The sequence below is a fragment of the Nannobrachium achirus genome (genome assembly GCF_963921795.1).
Source record: "Nannobrachium achirus genome assembly, chromosome: 9".
Lineage (NCBI taxonomy): Eukaryota > Metazoa > Chordata > Actinopteri > Myctophiformes > Myctophidae > Nannobrachium > Nannobrachium achirus.
The window spans coordinates 51964614-51982341 of record NC_137818.1 but is presented as its reverse complement, the minus strand read 5'-3'; the positions used below and the strand labels follow the sequence as shown (position 1 = coordinate 51982341).

Below are 17728 nucleotides of genomic sequence, written 5' to 3'. Positions count from 1 at the left end.
GACCCATAGTGAGGGAAAGTTAGCCAAGTGCTACATCAATCTGGGATCAATCTGGGAACTAAATCTAAATTAATAGCTTTCTTTACAAATGTGTTCATAAAGGTGTCTACTATCACCTCTGAACTTTGTCAAACCCAACTGCCTTGACATACTTTGTGGGAGCCAAGCAAAGTTGGGGGTATCCCGAGGGCCAGGGATTAAAGGGGGAAAAATAAAAAATTGCCAATATGAACGTATGAGGTGTGTAATTATGGTATTTTCGGGCTGCTGAATCCATTCCAACCATTAGTTTTCAGTTAAAATGACTCCTAATTGGCTAAGGCTTAGCCAATCATGTCATTCAAGTTCACCTATGTCCTGTTAGTCCCTATGTTTTAAACCCTGTGTTTGAGTGTTTTTTTGACACATTTTTGAAGAAAGCTATTGATTTAGATTTAGTTCCCAGATTGATGTAGCACTCGGCTAACTTTCCCTCACTAGGGGTAACAGGAGTAGGGTCAGGAATTCACTACTATATCACTCCTCCAGACAACTGCATTTGCAATGCACTTAGCTCTATGGCAAGGGTCAAGATGCAGTTCAAACCAAGCATCAGAGTGGGAAAGAAAGGCAATATAAATGACTTTGAGTGTGCACGGTTCTAAGTTGTTTGGGCCCAGCTGAAGATAACAGCCCAAAACAGAGTCCGATGGTGTGGTGTGATTGCTCCATCTAGGAGCCTAGAGGCATAAGTCAAGTAAGTCATGGTTGTTGGTGCCAAACAGGCCCTGGGCCTGAGCATTTCAGAACCTGATGCTTTTCTGGGATTTTCCACACACATTGCACAACCATCTCTAGGGTTTATAGAGAATGGTGCGAAAAGGAGAAAATATCCAGTGAGTGGCAGTTCTGTGGCCGAAAATATGCCTCGTTGATGCCAGAGGTCCAAGGAGATTCGCACAGGCTCACCAAAATTGGACAACAGAAGATTGGGAAAATGTTACCTGGTCTGATGCATTCTCTCTAACATAGTTGAATATAGTGTAACTGTAGGTCAAGATATATAATTCTGACTTTATCTTATAGGCTACAGTACTGACTTTGTAACCCAAGTCTTCTTTAAAGGACAGGGGTTCATATTTTAGATTCTAATAGAGAAAAAGAAAAGATGAGTGTTAAAATGTTTTCATTTACTTCTCTCTATTGTTTTATTGATTTTTTCGATTTTGATTTCAGTGGGTGGGGGCATATACGTACAAATGGCTAAATATTTCTTTTTAGACACAATAAGCAATTTCTTTATTACTATTTATAGTAACCCTACTAGCCCCCATAAGTCATATCTGGCCAAGTGCACATGAAAGATTGCAGTTCATCTTGGGAATGGGCTTATTGTGTATCCACAAGTTTCCCCGGGGGTTTACTGGAGACTATCAGGACCACACTTCCGGGTTTAACAGCAGACATACAAGCTCACGTCGCGTCGCAGATGCAACCCGTTGTGAGCTTGTAAATCGGCGGCGGAACCTCGATGCAGACGTTTGCGCAATGCACTATGGGGCGTTGGAAACTCGTGGATAAGAATATATATTTAGCCACGTGTACGCATGCTCCCATGCACCCACTGAAATCAAAATCATTAAAATCACTAAAACGTTAGAAAGCAGTAAATGAAAACATTTTAACACTCTTTTCTCTAATTACAATCTAAAATATGAATCAAAGTTGTCCTTTAAGTCCTATAAGTCCTGCAAGACACACTGGATAAAATGACATAGGCAAGCATGCAGGTTAGTAACAGGAAAAAGGCCTTAAATGGAAAACAATTAAAACAAAAGTTTGAAAGCCACATTAGGCTATTATTAATACTACTACTTTAGCCTTACCTAACCTCATTTGCAGAGTTAAAGGAGCTATAGTCAACTTTTTCTTGAAAAACGGATGCTAAAATAAAAATAATGTTTCGAAAATATTTTATAAAAAAATAAGCCTCATATATGTGTTTCTATTCAAAAATTACCACAAAAAGTGTAAAATAATGATAAAATAATAATTTTGGCCATTGTCAGACCGACACTGTTTACATTCTAGTCTATAGACTAGGATGTAAACAAAGTGTCGGCCCTACAATGAAAAAGTTGACTATAGCTCCTTTAAATTAACATTTATCTATATTTAATACGAACGCATCAGTGTCTACCTCAGCCCCCTTTTCACACATGGTTTTGTTTCTCTATTTCCTTTATATGTTTGCCAAATTCTGTTATTTCCCCAGGAGAGCTTGTGTGCAACAGTCATCATCACCACATCTATTATTCAATGGTAGGATTAACAATTGCAACCACCAGCAGTTTCACTGGGGCTTTGGGGTTTTATTTTTATTTATTTATTCTGAAGAAAGTGGGACAGAGATATAGCCAAGACATTCATGGTCAATAAACAACCAGACACACAGTAAGCAAGTTAAGTCCATGAGGGATATACAGTGATACATGCACTGTTGTGGTTGTTACCCAACTAGTCAGTCAGCTAGCCAGCCAGCCAGTCAGTCCAATCCAATCCACTTTATTGCGACCATAGGTCACAGTTTACTATTAGAACCGTCACAGCTTGTCTGTATACGTTTGTCCGTCCGCGGACGTGTACACTTTTGTAAGGTCTATGGGTTTGCCGCCCTGACATCATGCTCTGACGTCACTCTAACGCTTTTAATCCAAACCACTCTAACAGAATGGGTTTGTCGCTCTGACATCATATGGGAATGCCCATATATGGAGGCCACATCGGCCACATACCACATTAACAGAATCCATATATGGCCAAGACAGATGGCCAAGACAGCCCGAAACTGTGTGGCTGGTTCTACAGACATCTCCATGTATGGGCATACAAGGGATTGTACAGTATGTATGATGTCAGATGTCATAGACGTCATAGGACTTTCACATAACGAATAACTGGGTAAGCATGTTTGGGCTCTCACAGCATATCTCCATATACAGTACATGGTCGAGGGCGAGGTCGCTTGTCGCCCTGAGGCGTCTTACTAGTACTATTATAATAGGTAGAAGCTCTGATATGTGCATTGGTGCCAGCCCATTTAAAGACTTAAAAACAAACATTAAAATCTTAAACTGAATCCTGTAACGAACAGGGAGCCAGCGGAGGGAGACAAGAATTGGGGGGGGTAATACTTTCGTGCCCCTTGTTAAGAGGGGAGCGGCAGCATTTTGGATTAACTCTAAGGCGTGACAGGCAGGCTTGGCTAACGGCAACATAAAGTGCATTACAGTAATTGAGTCGGGTTGAGATAAAGGCATGGATCAGAAGTTCAAAATCAAAAAGCTTTACAGCAGACTTGACTTTGTCTGAAAGTCTCAGCTGATAGAAGCTAGATTTAACAACGGAGTTAATCTGTTTGCCAAGCTTAAAATCACTGTCCAATTAGAATACCGAGGTTGGTGGAGGTCGCTTTTAAAATGTCTGCAGGGAGCCCAGGTCCAGACAACAGGTGTCACAGTCTGAACACCTTGACCTCTGAAAGTTTATAGGGCCATCCATGCTTTTATGTCCAGCAGTATGTTTAGGGAGCTGGGGGGGGGGGGGGGGGGGGGGGGGGCATTAGATTGGCGAGTCCCAGGGAAGAAGGTACAGCGAAAAAAGGATGGGCCAAGAATCAGTCAGCCAGCCAGCCAGCAAGCAAGCGGAAGATCGTTTCAGACTGTCATGCAACCATGGTGGAAAGTGACAAAGTATTTACTCAAGTACTGTAATTGAGTACAACTGGGGTCTTCAACAGGGGGTCCGGGACCCCCAGGGGGTCCTCAGAGTTACTACAGGGGGGCCGCCAAATCCTTGTGTGATAGGATCATTATTTTAAATGAACAACCTGAACCATCGCATCCCTATACTCTGAGGAGAACTTTAGCCAAAAATAGCCGATCTACAAGAACTCGCACGAGGCGTTGAGAGCTTGTCTCTCTCTCAACTAAGGGGTCCTTGGCCTGAAAATGTCAAAGACCCCTGGAGTATTTCGAATTTGTTACACTCCACTACATTTCATAGGCAAATATGGTACGTTTTATTCCACTACATTTATTTGACTTTGCAGATGTAGATTATTAATAGAAAACATTAAGTGATAAATGATAAGAGTACTGTTATAGGTTAAGCTACTGAGTAGCAAATAAATCATCCCCATTTTTACCAGCTGCAACATTAAAGTGCAACCGAATAATATGGTTCCAGGTTGTGAAATGGACCGGGGGTGGGTTATGGCTGATTTAAGCAGTCACACCTGGCGTGAATCCAGACTGACTGGAATCAGGGTGTGACACCTATAGTTAGGATTTATATTTTTGGTACATTAGCCACTTGAACCCTAGCATTCCTATTCTGAGGGGAACGTTGCGAGGCTCTGTGAGCTTGTAGATCGGCTATTTTCGGCAAAAAGGTCTGGTGGAAAAAAGAGCAGACCAAGTTCAAAGACAACGATCAGTTACGTTTATTGATGGTTTAAATGGTATACTGACCAGTAAGACTCCCTAATCGGGAGATAAGCGACCGCCAGGTCACATGTATACACTGCAAAAAGCAACCTCATGGTGGCGCTAGAAGAAGGGCATGTGAGAAATCAGTGGCGGCGGTTGTGGTTTGCCAGCCAAGGAGTGTGTGTGCAAAGTGGGAGCGCTTTGCTGTTAGCTAACCCTCGCGACGCTCCTTTGTCGAAATGACGGTCGTTCGAAAGAGCGAGATTTCCCCATGCAAAGTTTGGCATGGATAGGGGCAACAGTGCCGGAGATAAGAGTAGGGCCAAAAGTGTGACGTGACGTGGCGTGACGTGACGTGACGTGACGGACATATGGACTGACGGATGGACAGACAGCCGGTGGAGGTTTTCATAGTAACTTGCGACCCTATGAAATCTATGAAAGTTTAATTTACAACACAATTTTATACAATATGTGGTGGGGGGTCCCTGCTTCATCTCTCTCTCAGCTAGGGGGTCCTTGGGATGAAAAACATTGAAGACGATGATGAAAGTTGCAAGGATTGTAGATGCCAATAGTGTAAAGCAACTAAGTACATTTACTCAAGTACTGTACTTGAGTACAATTCTGAGGTATTTGTACTTTACTTGAGTATTTTCAATTTCCAATAATTTTACTTACATTAGTACATATCGGATCCAAATATTGTACTTTTACTCTTCTACATTTATTTGAAAATGTTACTTTTTTTACAATTATTAACATACCTGAACCGCTTCAACCCTATATACACTTCGGCCATTTGAACATAGCTAATCTAATCTAATCTCTGGACGGGTTTCTGGTCCACGTTACACTGATAAAACTAGATGCGTGCGCAGGGTCCGTACCAAAATTAGCCAATGAAACCAGCGCTCCCCAAAACAACAGGTTTGGGGATTGGACGGAATTGATTACATGATACAGTCAGCTGTGCATTTAATCTCAATGTTTGTAAACAAGAAACCCGTCTATAGTGTCGCATGAACTTGTAGATCTGATATTTTCAAAAGATTTGTATGCATTTGAATACTTGAAATGGGACATTCTGCACAATGAGTAGGCCTACTTTTACTTTTGGTAGCCTACTTTAAGTAGCCTACATTTTGATACCAATACTTTTATACTTTTACTCAAGTACATTTTGAATTCCGGACATGAGAGTATTTCTACATTGCAGTATTGATACTTTTAGTTTTACTTTAATACAAAGTAAAACATGTGAGTAGCCTACTTTTTCCATCACTGAAAGTTGAAGAGGAAAGGATTGTAGATGCATTATGCATACCAGTGTATAGGCCTATATTGGTGCTGATGGGATTAACCATTAGAGGCACACACCAAGGTCATACAGGAGAGAAACCAATTTAAGATATTAGAGCTCTGCTATTAGTGCGGGTGTGTCTCTGTGCGTGACTGCGTCGCGTGTGCGTGCGTGTGTGGGCGTAGGTGCGCTGTCATTGCGTGTGCGCGCGCGCGCGTTCGTGCGTGCTGGACACAAACACTGTATGGATTCAAGACAAGATATTAGGCTATATTTAAGAAATATACTGTTGCAGTTTTTGCCATATAGTTCTCATTATTACCCTTATCATTTAAAGTGTTATTATTATTAGTAGGCTATTATTATTATTGTTATTTTAATTAAACGTTGCCCTCAATTAAGCCTTAACTATTAGCCTTCATAGGTGGAAGAAAAACGGAGTTTGTAACTAGTTAAGCGTTAGAAGGGGTTCTCCTTAACGCTATGTCACCCATGAGCCCTTGCGCTCAAAGCCGCGGTAGCCCGCAGGCTCAACCTTTCGTATGTAGTAAAAAAAAAAAAGAATACACTTTCGCCACTCACCAAAACAAAGACGGCTCTAATGTTGAAAGCCTACCTTCCTTAGTGGCAACACTCGGAGCCCCCCACCTCACGTCTAAAATACACTTTTTGGCCAAAAAAAGGAAATATTACACCGGAGGTTTTAGCTACTCCACAGCGCCCACTACAGATTCTGTCAATAGACAATTCCATTGACCAGACTTTGCCTTCCGGTGAAATGTTTTCTTTTCTCGCAAAAAAGTGTATTTTAGACGTGAGATGGGAGGCTCAGAGTGTTGCCACCCAGGAACGTAGGCATTCACCTTCCTAAAGCCGTCTTTGTTCTGGTGAGTCGCAAAACTGTATTTTTTATTTTGTCTACAGACGAGAGGGCGAGCAGCCTTTCCTGGGGCGCAAGGGACAGCGACAGCGTTAAGGAGAACTCCTTCTAAACGCTATGGACCAGAGCAGAGTAGTACTCTTCTTACCTGCACGAGACGGTAACTTCTATTTTAGTTGCAGGTACTCTGGTGTTGAGAGGGTCGAACTCCCCTATAGACGCCATCGTCTCCATGCGTGACATGTTTCAGACAACTGTTTATTGGCTTCTTCTGTTTGTTCTTCTTTTTGTTTGATCTTGGTCACATACGGCAGGACTGTGACGGTAGCAGCAGTACATCCATTCTGTTCTTCTGATACTGTTTAGCTCCAAAGAGAGAGAGAGATAGAGAGGTGAGAGGAGAAAGTTGTTCGGAGGATTATTGAAAGTTGGTTCTTCATTCACAGCAGCGCGGACCGCGTTTGTCCGGTGCCAAGACGGCACACCTCCTCTCTCTCTCACTCTCTCTTTCTCTCTCTCATTCTCTCTCTCTCTCTCTCTCTCTCTCTCTCTCTCTCTCTCTCTCTATCTGCACCCTCTCGATCTCTCCATAAAAATCGTGATGATGATGATGATGATGGTGCTGATTATTGTTATCATTCCCATTATTATGATCATCATCATAATTGGCCGGGCTATAATAATAATAATTTATCATCATAATTTATAATCATAATTTATCATCATCATCATCATTTATTTAGGCCTATTAGTATTCTATTCAGGTTTAACTCATCAGTCACACTCAATCAGTACAAAGCAGGATATAATTAAACATAACTAAACAAGCACAAGGTCCAACATTGTCAGAAAAATGATTGATGCTGATCCACTCAGCAAGATAGACACTGAAAATATTTGTTTTCCTTCGAGCCATTGATTCCACCATGTGTGCTGTGGTCCCACCCTGTCTCCCTCATCCAACCCACTGTTGCTGGGGTGGGGTGGGGCGTAAGGTAACTAGGTACATGTAATCAAGTAGACTACTGTACTTTATCAGACACGCCCCCTTCCTATACAAAGAAAAGCCCCGAATGGTAGTTTTACTTTTGGTATACTTTAAGTATATTTTGATGCAGATGCTTTTGTACTATTTACTCAAGTATATTTTGAAATGGACCCATAAGGGTCCATTTTGTTCAGTTTGTTTTTTGAACTGCCCATAAGTCCTACATCTCATTAGTCCTACATCTCATTAGTCCTAATTAGGTTATAGGGTTAGGTTTTAGGGTTAGGTTTACTCCAGGTTAACATTCACCAGATTCGGACTAATATGGGATATAGGAACAATGAAATGTCAGACCAATGCCATATGGCACCCATTTGAACACCCTGGAAGCAGTATTTCTTCCACTGACACATGTGGATTTGCCAGCTGCTTCCCATCAGATCCCCTTCCCACAGAGCAGGTGCCTGGTTCGACCAATCAGCAGGGGTCTGAAGACCAACCACAAACACACAATCCCTGCCAGCATCCCCCGGGTGCCAGCAGACACCGGCAGTTATGGGCACTGTTGCCAACCGCTTAGGACCCGGTTGGCCAAGTCTTTTACCTGTGTACGCCACCCAAATCAGATGAGAGGCGCCCATAGAGAGCTGCTCCATCAGACCTGGCACTTAAATGAAAAGCCAGGCCCTATTTAGTCGTTTAATTAGTCCCCAGACATATTTTTGTGTATTGTCACTGCTGTATCCCACTGACTCACCTGCCAGTGAGAAGCCCCCACAGAGAGGAAGTAGAGCCTTCACCTAGGAGCCTGTATAGTATGACGCTTCCCTCCCCCGAAAACGGGTCAATTGTATTTGTATACCTGTAGATATAGATGATGAACAAAGCTGGATTCGAACCCACAATCACCCAAGCGTGCCTAACTGTTTAGTGTTCTAACCTCGGACACTATAGATCAGAGTGTAACGGATACTTTTTGCTCCTACACATTCAAAACTCACAAATGGTAGTTGTATATATATATATATATATATATATATATATATATATATTTTTTTTTATCTTGTTGGTTTCAAATATGATTGATACTGTTACTATATTTTTTGCAGAGCAGAGATTTTGGCACACACTATAGCATTGTAACATTAACATAAGTATTGTATTTGCTATATTAAGGTGCAATGGCATTACAGCCAAGATAGTTAGATAGTTTTGTTTATTCTTTTTTGAATTGAATCTTTTTGATATTGCACTGACAGAGTAAAGTATCCAGAAGGCATTTGACACCGTCGATATATATAGAAATTCTTTATTAGGAATAAACCATTGAGATGAACCATCTCGTTTTCAAGGACATCCTCAAGTTACAGATACGTACAGTATCTGTGTAGAACAAACACAACTGAACAAATCAACAAAACAAACAAGTGAAACAAAACAAAACAGCACTAAACATAACAGGACAAATCAAACAGCATCAACAAGGTGGGACACAAATGCAAACATACAACATACAACAGAGCACATATAAGAATCATTGCGTCAAAGGATCTGTTATACTGTTAATTAGAAATTAATGAAAACATGAGCAGGTAGTCTCAAAGTAAGAGGACAGCGCTGTTTTAAATAGTTGAAAGGAAGAAATTGATCGAATATGAACAGGAAGGTTGTTCCAATCGGAAGGAGCTTTAAAACTGAAGGATTTTTTACCAACTGATTTAGTTATATTAGATGGAATTGTAAAATAAGTCTGTACGCAGTGTCTAAGATGATGATTAGAGGTGTAGCCTAAGGGTCCATATATTGTTTAAGATATTGTGGATAATTATAGTAAATACATTTGAAAATAAACTGTAATCACTCTATTCTGATTGATAAACTTAAAGCAATCGGTCTTGACAGCACAGTAGTGAGATGGATGCACTCTTACTTGGTGGGGAGGGAACCGATGGTGGAAGTCAACGGAACTTTACAATTAAAGTAGGTGACACTGTGATAACAAGAAAAAAACACATCTGCTACCTGGGTTGCATTCTGGAGGCTAACTTATCCAGTGAAAAAATAGGTAATCAATAAAGTCAACCAACAAATTTGTCTCTTGCATAGGGTTGCCCCGCTGATCAATATTAAAGACCCTAGGAGGTGCTCTTATTGGGCCCCTCATTGATTACGGAATGCTCTTTGGTATCGCGATGCCCCAGTTGCCTTAAAGTTAAAGCTCCAAACAGCCCAGAACAAACTGATTAGGGTCGTGCTTGGTCTTCCTTCTCGGGCCCACCTTACTGATCATCACCACGAAAGCGTGGGGTGGCTCAAAGTAGCTGACCGAGTACAGTATCTTGCAATGGGCCTGGCATACACAATACATCTCCAATATACCCATGTACCTGTCAAACTATACTTCCTAAAGATCAAGGATGTCCACGATCACAACACCAGAGGCAGCTCCACTAATCATGTTCAACGTAGATTTAACACTAAACAAGGCTCTAATTCGTTCTCCTGCTATACCACCAACATGTGGAAGCCCCCATGTTTCCACCACCCCTTTTTTCTCACCTTTTTCTGCTTTTGTATTAATTGATGTTATCCTTTTTCTGCTTTTGTAATTGATGTTATCCTATGTAAAGTACTGTGTTCTATCCGTCTGTCTTTCAATTTTATATGAGATACATAAAGTGGTTTGTGTGCTGTCATGAAACTGTACTTTTTTTCTATTGCAAACTGCTAATAAACTCTTCAATCAATCAATCAAAGATTATGACTAAGTATTATGATTATGATTGTCTTAAGTACCAGCTCTTATGCCTTAACTTAAAGCCCTGTCCATACTGTCTCCGACCACCAAACCTTTCATTGGAGAGTTCCGACTTTTCGATGTGCAGCTTTCCAAACTCTAAATCAGGGTAATGCTTTTCAGAAGATGTGAGTGACGTCATGTTGTAGTTGAACCGGACCTTACCGATGAACAGTTCTGTGGTCAGAGACAGTATATGGACAGGCCTTTAAGTTAAGGCATAAGCTGGTACTTACAGTTTTTCACAATTGTTAACACATAAAAATCTAAAATTCGGCACAATTTTCACAACCTTCACTTCATGTACCTATAGCTTGACCTGATTTGGCACTACTTCACACTCCCTTTTCATGCATTAGACTCGGATTTTCCTTCTTTACACTCTGATGTCATGTTGTTGCACACATATAACACACGGATGTCAATTACACATCACCTTGTTGTCGAATCACTATACACAATGTTCAGTTGTTGCACACACTTCTCATGTAAAATCTCAAAGTATCAACACACAACACACAACTATTCAAAACTCTACACATTCAAGTCTGATGTCAATTACACAAGCACCGTGTTGTCTAAACACTACACACAATGATCAGTTGTTGCACAACTGAACATTGAGACAGGAACCGGAGGCAGAGATGGGCACAAAATACAAAAATGATTTGAAATACAAAGATAGGCCTACAAATACCAGCCCAGGATATTGTCACCAGGATAGTATCTTGGTGACACTATCCTGGTCAATATTAGACCAAGTACTGACCAAGTATTGAGATTTTTTTTTTCAAAATACTTTTTTGTATTTTGTGCCCATCTCTGACCGGAGGCATGATGCCTAAATCTACTGTAAATCATGTACCCAAATAAGTAAAACTTTTTGGATGCATATTTGTGTGCTGTTTTACAAAAAAAAGCCAACACTGAGTAATTTTACAAAAGGAGAAATAGCTCATTCTCCCGAGTCAATGTCATTCATATGGTGTGTTCTAATTCCATGTTGTGTTTTCAATTTTGCACTCCAGTGTGCTGTAAATGCTAGGTGGTGTGCAGCAAACGCTTAGTTGTGTGTACTGAATGAATGGTATGTGTCATTTGAAAATATGGCGTGTGTACCAAATGAAAACACAGTTCCATTTTGTGAACACAGTTAAGTGATATGATGGCAAAAGTGTCGTCTTTGGAAGGGAGTGTGAGGTTTAGCATTTTGTGTGTGAGGTTTTCAGTTTTGTGTGTGTAGTTTTGAGAATGCTGTTATTGTAGTGAAAAACGTGTGTTAACAATAGTGAAAAACTGTAAGACAATCCTGTGGTTGTCTGGGGAACCAAATCCCCTTTATGCCCATATATGGAGATATGGATCCCTTTTGATGCCAGGGGAACCAAATCCCTTTTTATGACAGACATGACTTCAGTGACTGTCTCTGTATTGAACTTTTTTATTATTTGTGAATTTTGTAACACAAATCTTCTCCTCTGGGAGTCCTTGCCGCTAGACACTTTCAGATGGGGGTCCACGGCCAAATCAATTTGGGCGTCCTTGACACAAAAAGGTTTGAAAAACACTGCTCTAAAGAATGGATGAGAGAGGGAGGGAGTGATTGGGAGCGATAGCCAGAGACGTTAATTGGAGAGATGGAGATGGTGTGTATGAGAGATGGAAGGGATTGTGTGAAGAAATACTGGATTGAAAGAAAGTATAGTTTCTAGAACCAGACAATCTCTATGAGGGCATCTGACAGCCTGACAAAGTGGACTGTGCATGTGTGCGTGCACGTGTACGCATGCGCGCGCACGTGTGTGTGTGTGTGTGTGTGTGTGTGTGTGTGCGTGCACATGCGTGTGTGTGTGTGTGTGTGCGCGCGCGTGCGTGCGTGCGTGTGCATGTGTGTGCACGTGTGGGTGTGTGCATGCGTTAGTGCGTGTGCATGTGTGTGTGTGTGTGTGTGTGTGTGTGTGTGTGTGTGTGTGTGTGTGTGTGTGTGTGTGTGTGTGTGTGTGTGTGTGTGTGTGTGTATGTGGGCGGGGGATTGACATTTAATTATCCGACGTGGAGGAATTCCGGCTTAGCTTCCATTTCACGGTGCAGCGCAGGAGAGCCTTGCTCACGAAGCAGTCTGGTAGAATGGTTCTGACTCTGGGCGGTCCCTTGAAGATGAAGCAGTCTGGTTCAATGGCTCTGTCTCCGGAAAAGAACCCTAGACAAACTCTGAAACCCAGAACAAACTAATGACACCCTAGCTTGCACAGTCAAATCCTCTGTGTTAATTTAACTCCCTTCTTTTTTATCATTTGCAGTAGCTAATTACCTCCCCTTCTCACAATGTAGTCACTATGCCCCATACGGTTGTGTGTTGTCACAAGTGTATGATCCCTACTGGCTCACCTGCCAGTGTTGAGCCCTCACCTGGAGCAATGGTTTTCAAACATTGTTTATTCACTCAACAGTAAACATTAACAACATACAGTATAAGTGTATAAAAGGGTATCTGCACATAAAGTTTTTATACCAGATCGTCAAATATTACGTAAGAAAGAGACAAACATTGTGAGCCTCTCAATGTCCAGTGTATCTGAACATGAGTACAGTATCTTTATCTTATCTACTTCCAAACTGACTGAAATCTCTGTCCTAATCATCTGTGTTGGTGAAGATCCATCCTCCAAAAGAAGTTCACCAGCACTATATTGTATACATGGTTGACACAAAAAAATGGTCAAATATTGGCCAAATTGTCAAATATTACCTCTAAGAAAGAGGCAAACATTTTGAAAACAGCCGTTCACAGATACATATTGTGGCCTGTGATCTAGTAGTTAAGTTTTTTGAGCGGTGGTCACACCGTCTCCTTAGCGTGACCGTGTGTGTAGCTATGCATCTATGCGTCTATGTGAGTCTGTAGCCTGGCCTGCAATACTGCTGGGTGACCAGAGAGCCTTGAAATGTACATGCATGCATGCATGCACGCATGCACACACACACACACACACACACACACACACACACACACACACACACACACACACACACACACACACACACACATGCACATGCACACACACACACACACACACACACACACACACACACACACACACACACACACACACACACAGACACATCCTTGTTGCAGCAGTGCGTAACGCTCTGCCTTACATCTGGGCTCTCTCGGACAGACTCGATGTAAGGGGCGGGACATTTTTTGAATTTCTGTAGCAGGTGATTGGATGTGGCCGTTTCTATCACAGTCTGGGAGTGCCAACTCCAACCACTCATATTGGCTTGTCTGCATGACGTAGCACCCAGAATCCGCCTCCTGGGTTTCCACGTGGTCTGCAATCAGACTCTATTGGCTCAGAGCCGCTCAGAGCCCGCCCATAGCTGCCGCTGATTGGTCCGGCCCGGGACTTTACGAGTGTTATCAACTCTGGCCGAGCAAGCCCAGATGGTAAAGCAGAGCGTTATATACGCAATGCTGCCACCATCTGGCGAAAGTCAGGTAATATATCTGTGGGACCGAGTCAAACTAAACCTAATGCCCCAACTCCTACAATAAAGTGCTTGTTAAGGTCAGGTGGAGAGCCCCAGTCCAAATATGATTTTGGATTTTGGGGGGTCACAGCATGAAAGGTTTTGGAACCCTTGCTACCCGTGCCCGGGTAGCTCAGTCGGTCAGTCATGGGTTCGATTCCGGGCACCGCCAACTCAGCGTATGAGTAGCACGGCTTGGCAAGTCGTGCGGCAAGTATTGGGAGCTGATGGTAGGTGTGGCGCTCCACCTCAGCAGTCCATCTCCCAGGTGTCTAGCGCATTGTAACGTGGACAGACTCCCGCGTGTTACCGGCTGATACCGACAATAAGCCACTCCCGACCTACTTGCTATACGCAATAAGCAACAAAGATGTTAAGACTTTTTGGAACGCAGCCTTCTAGAAAGCTTTAATATACATGGTAGATTATAAATAACTTCATATTTTAATCAAGGAAACCACAAATTCAAAAATAAATACAAAGGAAACGTAATTCATAGATGTTGGACTTGGAGAGAGTGAGATGAGCAGATGGCGAACCTCAGTCAGAGATTTTTGGTCGTGTAATCTTATAATTGGCTTCCGGGAGAATTCTATCGGGGAACTGGCAAATATTTTGACATTACTCTAAATAGAAACCCATTAGTGCTACTACTTATACCACAGGAGATGGGTGAGATATAATATTTCTGAGGACTCTCTTTAGATGTGTTAGTTAAGACAATAATAATATTAACAACAGATGTCTTTGTGCATCGACACACATGAATGTGTGTCCATGCACAAAATACGCACAAAATATGTGAATATATGCATATACATATGTGCAGTAGCATGTGCCTGCATGTGTGTAACTTGCCTATCTTTATGGCTTGATGAATTGAATACATAAGACCATAACAAGCCCCTAGGGCTTTTTGTGTTTTATCTGTTTATCATTGTTGTAAAACTGTACCTCTGTCCTTTTTTCAAACTTTAAAAAAAGTATTCGATCAATCAAAAACTAACCTAATGATGTATGTGAGTAACTAAGGGAACCAGTCATTGTTCCTATTTGTCATAATCGGCTGATTACTGTGTAAAGTATATATCCCATGAACTGTATCTATGCAATTCTTTATGTTCCTTTCCTTTTCCCCTTTCTATTTAGTTGTTGATTGTTGTATTTTATTTTTTATTATGTAACAACAACAATATAATGATTCTAATACTTAGCATGAGTACGAAGATGGTCAGAGAACTCTGAGGAAGGAGAAGTTATGTCTACAGTAGAATGTTGTTTGAGATATGCACCAGTTTCTTGCTGAAGCTTTTTCACAAATGACTCAACATATGTGACAAATGACAATGTGTGACATTTGTGCTTTGATGGTTTGTCACAGAAGCAGAAGTCTGCTGATTCAAAATGTGTGGCTGAAAGTTGAGATTATTATAATACATTTTCATTCAATTTTCTAATTCATGTTGATTTTCTTTTTACTTTGGCTATAAAGACTGTACATGAGGAATTATGAAATGTGTTACTAAGTTAATTAATAATATATATATAAAAAATGTATATAATGTAGCCTATTGGACAGTGCCGTATAGGCCTATATTGTAGCATTTTAAAGAGGGATGTTTCCCCCTAGTGGCTGTTAAAGATACTTCCTCTCTACTTTTTGATTGCTGGTTCATCTATTCAACCCTTCGTTCTGCATACTACAGTCCAGTCCTGTCCTGCTGAATTCTACTGACAAAGTGTCCCAATATACGTGAGCAAAAGGTTTTTTTCTTAAGTGTGTAAAACAGAGGTTCTCAAGCTTTTCAGACTGCGCCTCCTCAGAGTCCTCATATTTGAATAGGGGACCTCCCAAAATAATCCTATTTGAACTGGGAACCCCCCAACCTGACAAGATCTTGGCATTGAAGGAGTTGAGTCATTTTTACTCAGTTCCACAGATAAATATTGTGCATCAAAATAGTCAATCAGCATTTTTTTTTTTTTTTTTTTTTTAATCAGGTAATATTTCACAATTTGGCCAAGGTTTGACTAGTTTTTATTGTATAGTTTGTTGATTACATTTGACGCAGTAATAGTCTTATTATTATCATCATTGTTTAATTTCTTGCAGTATTAAAAAGGTCCTTAAATTGTCTCTTCAGAAATGTGCAGATATCCTGCATAGTACTGAATGTTGGTTTGTTTTCTGTTAAGTGAGAAAACAACGTTGCGCATTAGCTAATCATCAGGGGATCCCGACCCACGTTCGTATAATGTACGGATATTTGAATACTGTACATGGTTAATGGATGGTGATAGTGAGATATTCTGTGACTGGAGTCATGACACCTGCTTTGTTATGCAGAAGAGCTGCTGGTTCTTTCTCGGATTAAAAATAACAATAGCACACATGAATGGATATATCTTTTGCATTTAAAAAAATCCTAGTCAGGGGGAGACTGTGTGTGTGCGTGCGCGTGCATTTCTGTGTGTACAGTATGTGTGTCAGTTTCTCCAGATGAGGTCAGAGCCAAGCTTCAACATAATGATGGTGTCTCTTGCCCATATCATATAACATGTCACATTGCGATGCATTGTGAGCTTGTAGATTGGCTATTTTCATAGAGCTATACTGCCATATGTGATATGTCAAAGTAGAAAATCTCAAATCTACTCCCATATGTGGCCCACTCAGTCTGGGGGTTGTAGAAGGAAATGTTTTACTTGCATTGGTAGAAGTAGAGAACTTTCTTTGCTCCCCAGATGTTTGTTAAAACAGTCTCCTGACATGTTCTGTACCTGTTGTTCTCATGGGTTGTCTCAGAACACCCTGAACCTTCCTTTAATTGGTTCAAAAATGTTTGAGTCTGACTCTGTCCACCTTATGATCCTCTGCAGACTCCGGGAAATGAATTATACAACGGCCAGCCACAACTGAACGGAACTGCCTGGATTGAGCTCTACAGCTCTAACGCGATAAATTATTACAAAGCACCAAACTCCTCTGAAGAATCCCTCCAATTTCTATAATCTGCAGTTGCTTGCGCATGAATTTACATATGTGCACACACAGTTCCCAAACATCTTTTCATTCCAATACTTTTCTCCACTTCATTTGCGATTCACTGAGATGAAAGCAGATCTTTTTTTGCTGACACCAAATGCCTACAGTAGCCTATATGATTATTATGATTTCATCAATTCTGTATGTTCAGTTCTGTCGTGTCGTGCTCGAAACCGGTTTCAAATGTGTGTTCCTCACTATCGCAATGTTCATTTGAACCTGTCAGTCGAGCGTTTGGTTTCCAGAAAATCAGCTACTGCACTTGTTTTGAATTTTGAAGTTTGTACATCAAGAGTTATTCACACATTCCAACTTGATGCAAAGTTAACCCACACCCACACGCACACACACAACACACACACACACACACACACACACACACACACACACACACACACACACACACACACACACACACACACACACACACACACACACACACACACACACCTTTTTCACATTTTAATTGCCGATGTTGACTCAGCGAGATGAGAGGCCTCACCAGAGCTCAGGAACATCATAATTTCTCTGGTATTTACTGTAATTTCTAACGGCTGGTACACAGTACACACTAGAAGTTATTTTCTCAGTTTATACTGTCACCGACCATTACTGGCACTCGCCAACAAAACCCCCGATCTGCCGCAGGATCGGGCTTTGCTTGCCGAGGTTTTGTTCTATTCACACAAACTCACAGCAGTGCACACGCAT

General features: G+C 41.3%; 1 protein-coding gene across 1 annotated transcript in view; it reads right to left on the bottom strand.

The window, feature by feature from the left end:
• The window catches only part of LOC308291670 (copine-9-like), a gene marked incomplete at both ends in the record, with an annotated part of 206115 nt that extends 199238 nt beyond the window's left edge, over window positions 1–6877 (bottom strand). The window contains one exon of the mRNA XM_080733750.1: window positions 6801–6877. Within this exon, the coding sequence (XP_080589876.1) occupies window positions 6801–6877 (77 nt within the window). The remainder of the gene's footprint in view (window positions 1–6800) is intronic.
• Window positions 6878–17728: the final 10851 nt, after the last annotated feature.